Here is a 14,314-nt window from a genome sequence, read left to right as displayed (position 1 = left end):
TAGCCAACTCCGTCTAATATGGGATTGAGGAGTAGTTCATTGATTGATATAGGTTTAAAAGTTGAGTGTAAGATCGATAATAAGAAAATACTGAAAATAACCTATTGTCAGAGAAGTTTGTTTTGTTTGTGGACTCTTTTTCATTGTTTTGTCTTGGAAGACTTTAAAAAATTAAATGATCTATGCTTTAAATGGATCTTGTACTGTGCCTAACTTGTGATTTGCTTATTGTGGGATTCTTCCATAGGCTGTCAATGACAATGATGTTCACAGCATTGTCATGTCATATCTCGCGCATAGCTGCTTCACAGACACATTGGAATCATTTACTACCTCCACGGGCGTGAATCAGACTGCGAATCTGGAGGATATGGAGAAGAGAAAAAGTAAGTGATTGTATTCTTCAGGCTCAAATTGCTTCTGGAAGCTTGTTGTTTCTCATTCTTTTCATTGTGTTACAATCTAACATTAACACTCCTTAAGCCCCTTTTTTGGGTAGTGGTTTACTTCTAAGCTTTAAGAATAGTTTTCCATGATAAGTATACCCCTTTCCCCCTAATGAGTACTTTTGTTTGAGAAATAGCCTTGTTTGTAATAATTTTTTTCTTTTTGATATCAAGCTATTTTTCTGTTGGTTTTCTGGCACAGATATCTTGCATCCCTACTGTCTACTATGCATATCATATGTTAAAAGCCTACACTATAAGCTTGACAATTAGCTGTGTAACACAATGATTGAAGGAAGGTGTTAAAAGGAGACGAGATAGACCCATAATAACAAGGAAGGAAGTCTATAATCTGTAAAGTCCATTTGACTTAGCATAAGAAAAATATAATAAGGTTTGGTCATTGTTGGTCCATGTATATAAAGTCTAGTGTTTACCAAGAATATTTTCACAATGGTTTAAGAATGGTGTGTCAATGTTAAGATAAGTGTGCAATGTAGAGGATATTTGTTCTTAGAGAAGCTCTAGTAAATGACAAATTATTGAGTATTTGAATGAAACAAACCCTAATGGAGCAAAATGAATATATAGAATTTAGATAATCAACCCAATTAGCTTGGGATTGGAACAGTGTTGTTTTATTCACCTGCAATGCATAGGAACAGTAGATGGTTTTATCTATTACTAAAGAAGGAACAAATTTGGTAATGTTAACATGAGACTATTTTGTTTCTTTTTTTTCCTTTCCTCTTTATAGTTTAGTTTACCCACTCCACATTGAGCATTGGCATGATGTAAGATGTAGTCGTTTGGATTCTGGTCTTCCACTTATTAGTTTTAGGCTTTTAGAAGTGTTTGATTGATGGTCCTGATGACAAAGTTATATCCAGGGATTTATCATTTGGCATTAGAGGGGAATGTTTTGAAGGCCATTGAACTTACAGAGCAGTTCGTTCCTGACTTACTAGAGAAAAATAAGGATATGCATTTTGATTTGTTGAGCCTTCATTTCGTTGGACTTGTCTGCTCAAGAAAATGGTGAGCACCGTATGCCAATGGCTTATTTGTCAAATACAACTTACATTTTCTGACTATTTCTTCCTGTGGCAGCACAGAAGCTCTGGAATTTGCGCAGGCGAAGTTGGCTCCTTTTGGGAAGGTGCAGAAATATGTTGAAAAACTTGAGGTATGTTTCTTCCCTAGTGAATCTCTTAGATACTCTCTTTCAAATCCCTTGTACTTGTCTAATTGGAGCTTTCTGGCAGGACTTCATGGCTTTATTAGCTTATAACGAGCCAGAAAAGTCACCCATGTTTCATCTATTAAGCTTGGAGTACAGGCAGCAAGTTGCCGATAGTTTGAATAGACAAATGCTTGGTGTGTTTTTACGGTCTTTCTGATGTCATGATTCCTAATGATTTTAGTTTCCCTCCTCTCACTCATTTTTGATGTCATGCTGCTGGCAGCGAATTCAAACCTCCCCAGCTATTCTGCGGTTGAAAGGTTGATGCAGCAAACAACTGTCGTAAGGCAATGCTTAAGCCAAGAATCCAGTAAGGTTTGATCTTAAAACTTTTTCCAGTGAATTGTGGCTTAGCATTCTGTGGATAGGGAACATAGGAGGTGAAAAAAGTGTTAAAAGAGACTCTTGAGATAGGAATCACTAGTAGTTTATCTTAGGAGCGACACAATTTTGCACATCTGTTAGCAACCCCTTCCCTAGACATTCATGCAAACAGTGGCGCAGTTAGAATTCTGGCAAGGGGATTCAAAAACATACACGAAGGCCACACATGGGAAACTGTGACCTAAACTATCTTCTTGACCACATTTACAACTACAGTAGAAGCTGCTCTACCGTTAAGGAGATTCAACATTTTTATTTTTATATATGCCAAAACAAAATTGTTTTTATCCTATTTGCATTGTATAGAGGCTCCACTCCCTTCCCAATAGTTAGCTCCCACATGCATGCAAGGTTTTGCCAACATGCTGCTGGACCAAGACCACTTGAAACTTTGGTAGTTCAAGATTCTTGATGACCGGATAGAGTTGCAATACTAACCTTCTTTTTTAATTACCGAGAAATCCCGAGGTCCATCACGGTTCAAACATCGTTGATAATGGGCCTGCCCTACCCTTTAATTCCCACTTAAATACTAACTTTTGATGACTGTCATGTTGCAGGAAGGGTATCCAGTATTTGCTTTGAAAGACTTTTTGAAGAGCTAGAGCCTAGGTGAGCCAATTTAGGGACATGTTTCCTGCACTCGGAGTAGCAATTCTGCACCTTGAAGTCGTTTGGCAGCTAGATTTGCATTGCCTACTTTCCGAAAGCAAAAAAATGGCATGGCTGATCATGGGTTCTATGACGTTTTTAAGACCTCACGAATTAGCCTTTAGGGCAACTTGTGGGAGTATTTAAGTTTTACTGAATACCACAATAGCACTTGTGGCGATTTGTTTATACTTAAAATGTCATAAGTGAATATGTTAGTCAAATGCTTTGTTTAAATGAAAATTCTTAAGCGTTCCATATGAGAAGATTGGCCTATTGTCTCTGTCTTCTACTTTGATTGAGTTTGTTGCACTTGCGTCGAGGGTTTTTTGGAAACAACCTCTCTACCTTCACCTTCATAAGATAGTGATAAAGTTTGCGTACATTTTACCCTCTTGAGTCCCTAGATTTTACTAGGTATGTTGTTGTATGAGAAGATTAGCCTAATTAAATGTTGTTTTATCCCTATTTTGAAAATAGAGATAAAATTAATTCCCAGTTGCATTTGATTTTGATTTTGATTTGATGATATAATAAAAGTACTGCCATGAGCAAATACATAACTTCCCAATTTTATAATTTTCTTGTATAAACATGTGTAGTTTCAGAAAATAAATGTATTATTGTTGGACACAAATTCTTTACATACAAACCCCTACAACAATTTCCCTAAAACAAAATTCAAACACTCATTAAAAAAGAAAGAAAAGAATTTTTTATCATTAAACATAAATTATTCACTCTCTTTTTATGTTTATCCAAACCAAATGCTACTACTGTTTTTTTAATTGGGCATGATAGATATAATTTTAACTTAACTCCATTTTACATTTATATCATCTAATTTTGGATGTATATAAATAGACACTTTAACTTATATAAAATTAAACAAAAACATACTACCGCTTTTGATGTCTCACGATTCTGCTAGTTTAGAAAGAAAGGAGAAGGACACCACCAGAGGCAAGCGCTAGATTAGAAAAGTGATAACTAAAAAATCTCCTCAAGTAAGATAAGTGATACGTAATATGATACATATAAAACACTATGTAGGACAGTAATTATCAGATAGAACGTATGTGTCTATTTGTGCACGTCCCAAGGTTCAGTATATAGGGACTAAAATTATTCAATTCCCATACATTAGGACCATTTTAGCCATATTATAAAACAGTTTTTTTTTTTTAATTTCCCTTTTAATTCAAAAGAAAAGAAAAAACAAAAAACAAAATAAAAAATCCTCTTCTTCTATCCTGAATCAAAAAACAAATTTTACTACTACAATGGCGTCTATGGTCTCTCACTGGTCTTCTTCTTCCTTTCTCAACCTTAATTTTACCAATGATTCCTCCTTTTCCTTCTCTGCTACTTTTTCCTTTTCTCGCCCACAATTCCCAAATAGGTACAATTTTCTCCTTAATCTCGTAATTTCCGAAATTAAATATGGTTTTGTCTTCTTCATATAGTTATATGAGCTAGATATATTCATTGAGCTCGTATGAACTTTGATTTAGTTTTTTACTTAAGAATTGCAATTGCTTTTAAATTTTGTACCATTGTAAAAAAAAAAACTACTCTTAATACTTAGCAGCTAAAATGTGTGTACTTGAGATAAAAGTTGTGAATTTAAAAAGATTACAATTTGCACAGTGTTTACTTTTTCTTTCTTTTGAGATAGTTAACAAATTTATATATACTTCAATTGTGTTAACATATAAGAGTCATGCTGTTCATATTTAAGTGTTTTAGTTTGACTGAACACAAAGTTTATGAAATAAAGTAAGAGGCTTAAATTTTGTTATGTTAAATTAAAGATGTGTGCAGTACTTTCAATTTTGTGGTATGGAAAACTTAGAGACTCCTTTTCTGGGAAAGACTAAAATGGAAAGTAAGACACTTAAATTGGGAATATTTTGAGAATGTACCTGGTGAGAGGTAATAAACACCTCGTGAAATTAGTCGAGGTGTGTGGAAGCTGGCTTGGATACCATGGTTATTAAAAAAAATCTTTAGTCCTTTTACATATTAGCGCAATGAAAAACTACTTATCAAAAAATAGAAATTATGCTTCAACTTTGTTAAGCAGTTAAGGTGTATAGTAAAACTTACGGAGGGTTGTTCTGTTTGAGTATTAGTGAGTACTGATTTATCATTTCATGGATTTGGTTGTTCGTGTGATTGTGTTCCTATTACATTCTTGTTGCTATAATATACATATTGGTCTTGCCTTTACAGTGCTTCTCAAAAAAGGAACAGTAATGAAAATTATAGAGGCTATACTGTAAAGTGTGCACTTGCAAAAACCAGAATGCCTCCTTCGCCTGCTTCTGATGCATATATAAGAGAACCCCACAAATATTTTGATGAGGTGGTTATCACAGTTCGTGCTGGAGATGGAGGGCATGGTGCTGTTCTTAGTATGCCCAACCATAAAGCTCCATCTAAGTCACAAGGAAAATTTGACAAAGATAAGACCAAGAAGAAAGCCTCTTATAAAAGGGACTTTGATGGTTCAATAATCCTACCAATGGGGGGACATGGTGGCGATGTTGTCATTTATGCAGATGAGAGCAAAGATTCTTTGTTGGAGTTTCACAACAAGAGTAAGCACAAGGCGAAGCGTGGGGGAAATGTTGATTCTATGGGTGTGTTAACATCTCACATGCAAAATGGAGCTGCTTCACCAACATTGCGAATTCCCGTTCCGCTAGGTTTGTTATTGTAATAGCTCTAGCATGTGTGGGAAATTCCAGTGACAATTTGGACTTATCAACTCATATTTGAAGCTGTTTATGAATTATGATTTTTGTATTTTGAAAGGTATAAATTGTTGTGTGATGCCTACATTTTTCATTTCATGTTTTTCTATATTTTCCAGGTACTGTTGTCAAACTTAAAAAAGGAAAGTTTTTGGCAGATCTAGCTAATCCAGGTGATGAAGTTCTTGTAGCGAGGGGAGGACAAGGAGGGGTGAGAAATCTTTGGGTCTCATATATAACTACCATGTTTGGCGTTTTGTACTTCTATCTAATTTTGTAGTCAGTAACTCATTTCTACACCGTCCCCTACCAAATATAAGAAAAAGGAAAAAAGAGAATTATTTTCTTTTTTTATATGTGTTTTTTGGTGTTTGAAGTATTTCATTGTGAGCAATAGATACGGTATCACTTATTTGGAACTGCATGCCTGGTCTTTAATTTTGCACTACATGGTTGTGGCAGATTAGCTTGTTGGAAGTTCCGGAGTACAAAAGGAAACAAATGACGACTTTAACAACAAATATAATGAGAGATGCCACTGATAAGGTTTGTATAGGCCTTATCTTTAAGAGACATCTTATTTTCATATAATCCATTTGTTGTGTCTGCTACTATGCCAAAGAACCTTATGATGCATAATAAGGAGCTAAGAGAAAGATATTTATGCACTTAGCTGAATTTAATGTCACTCTGCTGGCAAAAGGTCTCTTTCCAAGTGATTGTATCTTGATGAGCTAACGTGCTAATTAATCTGACTTATGTGAACAGCAAAAAATGTGCTGGAACCAACAAATGTTTTGATAATCTAATCAGAATTACTCAAGTCCAGTATGAATATTGCTAGTAGCTTTTGGACTTAACATACTGTACCTTTGTTAAGGAAGATTGACAGCTTTCCTGCATGTTCCCGGCTGACTGGTATTGATTTGTTTACTTTCTTGCAGGTTTTATCTTTTGGACAGTCTGGAGAGGAAGTTAACCTGCAGTTGATACTGAGAGTTGTTGCTGATGTGGGTCTTGTTGTAAGTATCTTTATTAGAAAAACGTTTTCAGATTCGTAGATATGTGTATTAGCATTTTGATATCCATGATTCACTTGACTTGTACTAATATATGCCAGTATACGCTGAATTATCAATTGATATTTCATTTCATCAATTTGCACATTTAGTTAGGTCGTTTACTCAATTAGACTGCTGCACATTCTCTTATTACTCGGTTCCTCACATTGTTAAATGAAATTATGTACCTTCTGAATGTTGTATGGAAATTTTTTGAACTGCTGTTAGTCAAATTGGAGGCTTCATTGTTGTAAGGAAGGGATTTATCAATGTTTGTGGTATATCTTTTAGAAACTTTTAAATATAACCCTTGAGAGCACCCAAGGTTTACCTAGCTGTCAATGAAGTGAGATGACAACCATGAAAGGCCAGATGACCATCTTTTTAAGCCTTGGTGGTTGGTAGAGATATCCGGTACCTGTTCTGGTGAGAGGTAGCAGGTACCAAGCAGAATAGTCGAGGTGCCTGCAAATTGGCCTGACAGCTTCACTATAAAAGATAAATTGTTGAGAAAAAAAAAAGATTAATTTTAGAACCATTATCCCCTGAATTAATTTAAGCATTCGTAATTGCTAACGTTGTGAGCCTATATGGTCGGATGCTATGCATGCTCAGATGTCTATGCATGCATCTTTGCTACTTCACAGAAAAACACATTGCTTTTCGGTTCTTGCTCATTTGCGTTTGACCTTCTTTGTTTTTTTTTAATATGCATGTTTGTTATGCTTAAGTGCACGAACGACAGTTTTTTAGTGACTTTTTAGCTTTTAGATGCCCAAGGACATAGTGTGTCATTTTTGGGACGAGTACAATAAGTAATAACATATAATATGTGGATTATAATGGTGGATAGTAAATTTATTTGTAGTGATACATCTAAGATGCTATAACCTGATTGGTTCATCACACTAAGTGATCATGTACACATGCAATTCTATCTATTATTCTTCAGTTATCTTCAGACTCTTTGACTTTGCTCTTTCAATTTTCCTAAGGGACTTCCAAATGCTGGAAAATCAACTCTATTGGCTGCTATTACACATGCAAGGCCCGATATTGCTGATTATCCATTCACAACGCTGATGCCAAACCTTGGACGTCTTGATGGCGACCCAAGTTTAGGAGCAGACAAATATTCATCTGAAGCAACTCTAGCAGATCTGCCTGGTCTAATAGAAGGTGCACATTTGGGAAAGGTATTTGTATTATATTCAGCAATCACTTCACTAATTTGACGCCTCAAAACTTGTGGTTTTCTGTTTTACTTATTTTTCTCACAAAATGAAATTTACCTATGCATGTGTCCCTAATTATCTTATCAGGGTCTAGGGCGTAATTTCTTGAGGCACTTGAGGAGAACAAGATTGTTGGTACATGTCGTTGATGCAGCTGCTGAAGACCCAGTTGGTGATTACAGAACTGTAAAAGAAGTAAGTCTAAGCACAATCATCTAATATATTTTTTGTTATAATTAATTAGTTATAACTCCTTAGTTGTACCTTAGCAGAAGAAAATAAGTTTGGAATCACAGAGTTTTGACAAGAAAATAACAACTTTTAAAGTTCTTTCAATTTGACCAGTTTGCCACAAATGCATCTTAAGGTGAAAGTAACTCTTGATTACTATTATAGCATTACATAATGCACAATTTGTTCCTATTTAATTCCGTAGAATTATTTCACCATGCAAGTTTCTTTATCTTCATTTTTGTATTGCGGCATGATTTTTTGCTTAATCATTTCGGATTAAGCAAGCGCTAAGGAGGACAAGGAATAAAGTATAAGTGATGCGTTGCATGATTTCCTTTGTCCATCTTGTTTATTGGTTACTGAGTTGTTATATATAACCTCGTTTTCCAACGAAGAAACATTCTACTTTGCAGGTATAATAACCATTATATATTAAATTCTCTTCTATAACCATAGAGTGATCCAATTTGTATGCTCTCTAGCTCATACCATTTCATTAGTAACCAACTTAGTCCTTGAGTATATTTAAGTCTTTTTACAACGCCATAAAAATGCTTGTTTCACGTCATTGTTTTGTAGTTTGCCTAGATGCTATAGTATATTTTTGCTGGAGATATAGTTGTTTCAAAGCTACTTCTGTTGTAGCTAACTTTGCTTGCTATATTTATCAGTCTCTCTGTTTCATGCTTCACCTTTCTGAATAAGTTGTCCGGCCAAATGACCTCTTGTTTGCAGGAACTGCGGATGTACAATCCTGAGTACCTTGACAGGCCGTACCTTGTAGTGTTAAACAAGATTGATAAACCTGAGGTATCTGGCTCTTATCATCTCTGTCGTGCTGTCAGCTTCCTTTTGAAACAACTTGCTTTCACCTGCAAAACTATTGTATCTTGGGCTCGTTTGGACATGATTTGAAATTAGATTGATTTGAATTTGAAGTTTTGTTTGGATTTCCTAAGTTGTAATTTTTCTCATAAACATGATAACCCCACAAATTGTGAAAAATATCAAAACTTACCCAATTTTTATACAATCTTACCAAATGAGCAAACCATAGTTCATAAACAAGATATCGGAATATCCTAAGGTGCAACATAGATAAATTAGATATTTCCATTCCCTTTATAAATAAACCTTTGTTGTTACAAACTTTCAAATATACAGTTCTATTTTTTTTAACGAGGTAACATAAATATATAGGTTTATAAAAATCAACTAGTCAACAATAGTAGTAATTAGCTATTCTTTAATATTGCATAAGGAATGGACAATCTCTTCACGCCGAGCATGAGTCTTCTTTTGCAAAATTTTAAATGATTGCGGTCTTTTTTTACAAAATATAAATTTATGGGTCAAGCTTTACATTTTAAAATTTTGAAATCAAATCCGTTTTTTTGAAAAATTTGGGATTTGAAATATGATCCCAAATCGCATGTCCAAACACCTACTGATATGCATCTCGTCGTGGATTGTCAAGTTTGTTATATATGAAAGATATGATTATCGCTTGGACAGGCAATAGACAGGCTTCCTACCTTGACTGAAGAAATACGGAAAATTGGTTGTGAGAGAATATCTCCCAAGCGTGACACAAGCTCTGGAGCTGTGGCTGAGTCCATTTCTGTTGACGAGAGCCAAAACAGTGAGCTTTCGAACAGGGTATCTGCTAAGGATCAGAAGGTTAAAGAACTTGAAGAGTATCCACGCCCTCATGCTGTTGTGGGTGTTAGTGTACTGTAAGTTTTCTGTCTTCTCTCCTTATCCGAATTTACGAACATTCAAGCCTCAAAAATCATACATAAACTGTGTGATTTTTTAGGTGGTATGACCAATGTCTTTTCTAGTTGGGTTTTAACTTTAAAGAATAGTTCGTAAAGCTCACCTAAACCCGTCCACTGAAGTTTAGATTTCAATGTTTATAGTCAAAAGAGTTTGGTAGCTCAATTGTCAAAGCTAGTAACACATAAAAAAAGTTATGAGTAACAAAAGCCTTCGTTTTCTCTCATAATTCTTATAAACCCGTTGCATAATATGTAACTAGGAAATGTATAAATCTTACTGTTAACCCTGGAATAAGGCATAACTAGGAAGTGTATGTGCTGCCTGATCTTTGGGGGAGACATTCCTGTAGACACTAATATGTCCCTTCATTTTGGGANTTCTCTCCTTATCCGAATTTACGAACATTCAAGCCTCAAAAATCATACATAAACTGTGTGATTTTTTAGGTGGTATGACCAATGTCTTTTCTAGTTGGGTTTTAACTTTAAAGAATAGTTCGTAAAGCTCACCTAAACCCGTCCACTGAAGTTTCGATTTCATGTTTATATTCAAAAGAGTTTGGTAGCTCAATTGTCAAAGCTAGTAACACATAAAAAAAGTTATAACAAAAGCCTTCGTTTTCTCTCATAATTGTTATAAACCCGTTGCATAATATGTAACTAGGAAATGTATAAATCTTATTGTTAACCCTGGAATAAGGCATAACTAGGAAGTGTATGTGCTGTCTGATCTTTGGGGGAGACATTCCTGTAGACACTAATATGTCCCTTCATTTTGGGAAGTTAGACATGCATGTGTGAGAAGGGGAAGTTTGGAGTAACTGGTAAAGTTGTTATCAAGTGATTAAAAGGTCACGGGTTCAAGTCTTGAAAACGGCCTCTGGCAAAAATGCAAGGTAAGGCTGCATACAATAGACCCTTGTGGTCGGGCCCTTCCCTGGACCCTACACATAGCGGGAGCACTAAATGCAAGGTAATACTGCATACAATAGACCCTTGTGGTCCTTCCTTGGACCCTGCGCATAGCGGGAGCTTTAGTGCTGGGCTGCCTTTTTAGACATGCATGTGTGACTTTTTGCCTGTAGAATAAGTTTCTTCGTCCAAATTATTGGTCAGGGTTGCTCTCACAGAAAAGTATTTAGGGAGATATTAATATGATCCTCCGGTTTGGAACTTTAGATATTCCTGTAATACTTTTTTTCTGTTTAAGACTAGTCTTGATTGTCCAAAAAATGTCTGGTTCATAATTTTCGTTTATAAGGTTGATGCTCAGGAGTCAGGGGTGGCTAATGAAGCTTTTGCTTTACGCTCCAAAATATTTGAACTCCCATAATTTTAATTAATAGTCAATTTTACGATTTTATTTTTTCTTAAATAATATAAAATTTAAGATTAAAAAAGCTACTCTTTATATAAGATAATATTCTAGAATTTTGAATTAAACTACTCACATCTTCATATTAATAAATAAAATTTTATTCAACATCACCTAACAAATTGTATAATAACAACAATACAACATACACAATGTATTGCAAATAAATGACTAACATCTGTTAACTTGAATTAATCTTGATCAGTATAAATACTAATAATAATATTACAATGTCAAGTTAAAATTGTTATGCTCTTTAACGGTACTAATTATAAATACGAAGTATAGGAAAAAATAATGAAATATAGACTTTTCATTAAAATTTGATTTATATTACCAATTTTATTGAGCTAACCTTGATGTTGTCATATCGGTTAATTACGTGATCATTCAAGTCATTTGATATGCTGTCAAGAAGATATTTGAATTAATTTTTTGTTATTACACCAAATAAAGAGGGAAAAAATATTTTTAAAAAGACTCTTTCATTTCTATAATTTATTTTGTGATCTATTTGACAAATATAATATGTTATTCTTTACAATAAAAGAACAAAGTTAGACTCTACTTTCAGCCTAACCTCTTCACCCAATATAAATCTACATGTTATTTTGAGTGGCTAATTCTGTTATGTTTGTTGCTCGAGTAGGAAAGGGATTAAAATCAATGAGATGTTAAAGGCGATAAGGGCGGCGTTACGGGAATTCCTATGATACAACCTTGCTACTGTCAAGAGTTCTTTTTTAATATGGAGATTTTTTTTAATACAGAGTTTTTAAAATCATTCAAATGATTGGTTGACTTAGCATATCAAAAGGCTGCTATAATTACATACAGTATATAATTATTCTCTATATATATTCCTACATTTTTGGATACATTACTGAGTACTGTAGAGGCAAAATTTGTCAGTCTACCCTAAGAAGATTATGTGACTGCGGCCTATTCCTATGTTGGAAATTATCTAGCGGCCGTGTATATGTCAATATTCTTGTGGCCCTCTTTGACTCATTTCTCTAATGTATTTATAGATTAAAAATATATTTTATTTTGGTATATGTATCTTTCATGTTGTAATATTAAAATGTCAATTATTTATGTGTGATAATATAATATTATATTGTTGGGATTAATATTAGCTTGATATTAAGTTGAGACGATAAGTAGTAACTTGTTTTGAGATTGAGATGTAGATAATTGAAATTTGATATCATAAGCATATACACAATTTCTTATAGACCAAGGTTTTCGTGATACTTTGACATACTAATTGTTATTTTTTTTCTTTCAATTAAATTAACTTATGCTAATAGCTTTTTGACTGTTTTGTCTTTTGGATTTGATTGTGATTCACATTTCATATTTTGGTTCTTTCCTTTCCGATTTTCTTTTTACACATCCCATGATTTGCCTCTATGATGACCGCGGACTTACCTCGTTTAATATAATACTTATTTGCATTCGATATTTATATTAAATCAAGTAATTTAACCTTATTATATATGAAAGACATACTTTGATTTTATGGAGTATTGATTTACTATACTCCCTTCCCTTCGTCTCAAGAAACTATTAATGTGCGTAATTTTTAAAATTTTGTTATTTAAAACTTGCCACATAGAATGTTAAAATTTGATAATTTACTAAAAACAATCCTTATTAAGTAAATTTTTGAGACTTTTTTCATAAATTAAAATAAGTGATATTTTTAAAGATCTAGAGAATTGTTGGGATAATTTTTCATATTTACCCTTCATTTTAACGAGGTTCTTATGTACTTTACATTTTCTAAGAGAATAGTTTAGGAATAATCAAAAGGACACTAGTGAAAAGTAAATTTTTATTTTTGTCCTTAAATATTTTTCTTTAAGAAATCATTTAATAGCTAGTTAGAGTTATACAATTATTAGTAATGTAAGAATTAGTCATGAGTAAATCTGATATTGCTTTATGCATGTATTATTTATTTCACCTTCTATCATGCATAAAAAAAAATACATAAATTTCTTCATAATTTATACATGTATTAATTATGTAGGTTTCTAAATTACAAATCAAACACCGCATTAATTTTATATATTAAAAACAATTAACTTATGGATTAGAGGAAATATTTTTTTGAAACGTATGGAATATAACATAAGATAGCATATAAATTTGTCATTTAGCTATATATTTTTATAGGGAAATGTAGCCAACCCAAAGTATTTTGTAAGTAGCGGGACACAAAAGTCCGACAATACAACATAGTTTCCTCGGACTCATTCACAAGACTAGTGTGAACATAAAAAAAAAGAAAAAACTCCTCGTAAACTTGCATTTTAGTTACCCACAGAATTGAACTACTAAGTAGTATTTTGTTTCATTAATTAGTTATGGATGGTCGTATTTTCTGGTATTTGGTACTATGTGTAAATGCTTTGAATGAATCTGAACTAACTTCCAATTATGTACAACTGTATCCTCTTCATATTCTTATAGACACGTATAAAAATGGGAAATACTAAAATAGCCAGCTTGTTCTTCTTTGTCTATTTCTTTAGTTTTTTGTAGTCAGACGTACTTATCCTCTTAAACATTTTTTTTCTGGAAAAGAAAAAATGAGCTAAGCATTTTTTTGATTCTTTGTTTTTGTTTACTGTACATGCCAGTTTTCATTCATTAAAAGCAAGAAAAAATGGGTGATGATTTTTTATGAGCATTAGTTTGAATTATGTTATAAACATAGGATTAGGAGCAAATATGAGACAATTTTGCTTATATTGGAAGTTATGTTCACATTCTTAAGTAGTGGTTGTAATGTTTTGTAGGGGTGTTAAATGGACTAATTAGGTTGAATTTGAGCAGGTTAAAATGAGTTGAGTTGATAAATAGATTGGGCTGAAATTAACACAAAAGCTATTAATTAAGTTGAAATTGGTTGGATTGCTAAAACTGGATTGGGTCATGATTCGCCAATTTTATTGAATGGTCCACTTTCCTCCCACTAGAACCCTAACTTGGAATTCAACTCCATTTTAGGCCCCTTGACCTAGGACTTGATATTGACTCGAGACTCGAGCTGTCACTTGACAACCGAATCAACCCTAACCCGAGACCTAATCCCTGATCCTGATCGGGGATTTGATTTCGATTTGAGATCTAA

General features: G+C 33.6%; 3 protein-coding genes across 5 annotated transcripts in view; all 3 read left to right on the top strand.

The window, feature by feature from the left end:
* The window catches only part of LOC125855070 (uncharacterized), a 5,225-nt gene extending 2,235 nt beyond the window's left edge, over positions 1-2,990 (top strand). The window contains exons 2-7 of one of the 2 annotated variants that reach the window (XM_049534726.1): positions 248-386; positions 1,337-1,484; positions 1,557-1,632; positions 1,712-1,823; positions 1,913-1,999; positions 2,634-2,990. In XM_049534726.1, the coding sequence (XP_049390683.1) occupies positions 248-386; positions 1,337-1,484; positions 1,557-1,632; positions 1,712-1,823; positions 1,913-1,999; positions 2,634-2,689 (618 nt within the window). In that variant the 3' untranslated portion in view covers positions 2,690-2,990. Of the gene's footprint in view, positions 1-247; positions 387-1,336; positions 1,485-1,556; positions 1,633-1,711; positions 1,824-1,912; positions 2,005-2,633 lie in introns of both variants that reach the window. The other variant, XM_049534727.1, reaches the window with a different exon arrangement.
* Positions 1-14,314, top strand: part of LOC125855069 (floral homeotic protein PMADS 1) — a 287,719-nt gene that overhangs the window by 167,329 nt on the left and 106,076 nt on the right. The gene's annotated exons all lie outside the window — the stretch shown is intronic.
* LOC125855042 (probable GTP-binding protein OBGC2) lies at positions 3,951-12,195 on the top strand. Its single transcript, XM_049534685.1, has 10 exons — positions 3,951-4,126; positions 4,960-5,435; positions 5,603-5,694; positions 5,946-6,029; positions 6,428-6,505; positions 7,540-7,740; positions 7,867-7,974; positions 8,749-8,823; positions 9,529-9,749; positions 11,819-12,195. Exons 1-10 carry the CDS (start codon positions 4,008-4,010, stop codon positions 11,880-11,882), a joined length of 1,518 nt encoding a protein of 505 aa, XP_049390642.1. The 5' UTR covers positions 3,951-4,007; the 3' UTR covers positions 11,883-12,195.

This window comes from Solanum stenotomum, chromosome 2 (assembly GCF_019186545.1).
Source record: "Solanum stenotomum isolate F172 chromosome 2, ASM1918654v1, whole genome shotgun sequence".
NCBI lineage: Eukaryota > Viridiplantae > Streptophyta > Magnoliopsida > Solanales > Solanaceae > Solanum > Solanum stenotomum.
Note: the sequence above shows the minus strand (reverse complement) of the source record. Positions and strands in the feature narration are given on the sequence as shown.

Excerpts from the sequence above, each read along its gene's own strand:
- LOC125855042 (XM_049534685.1), top strand. The coding sequence starts at position 4,008 with ATGGCGTCTATGGTCTCTCACTGGTCTTCTTCTTCCTTTCTCAACCTT. Across the intron at positions 4,127-4,959 it reads CGCCCACAATTCCCAAATAG|TGCTTCTCAAAAAAGGAACA; the intron begins GTACAATTTTCT and ends TTGCCTTTACAG. Across the intron at positions 5,695-5,945 it reads CGAGGGGAGGACAAGGAGGG|ATTAGCTTGTTGGAAGTTCC; the intron begins GTGAGAAATCTT and ends TGGTTGTGGCAG.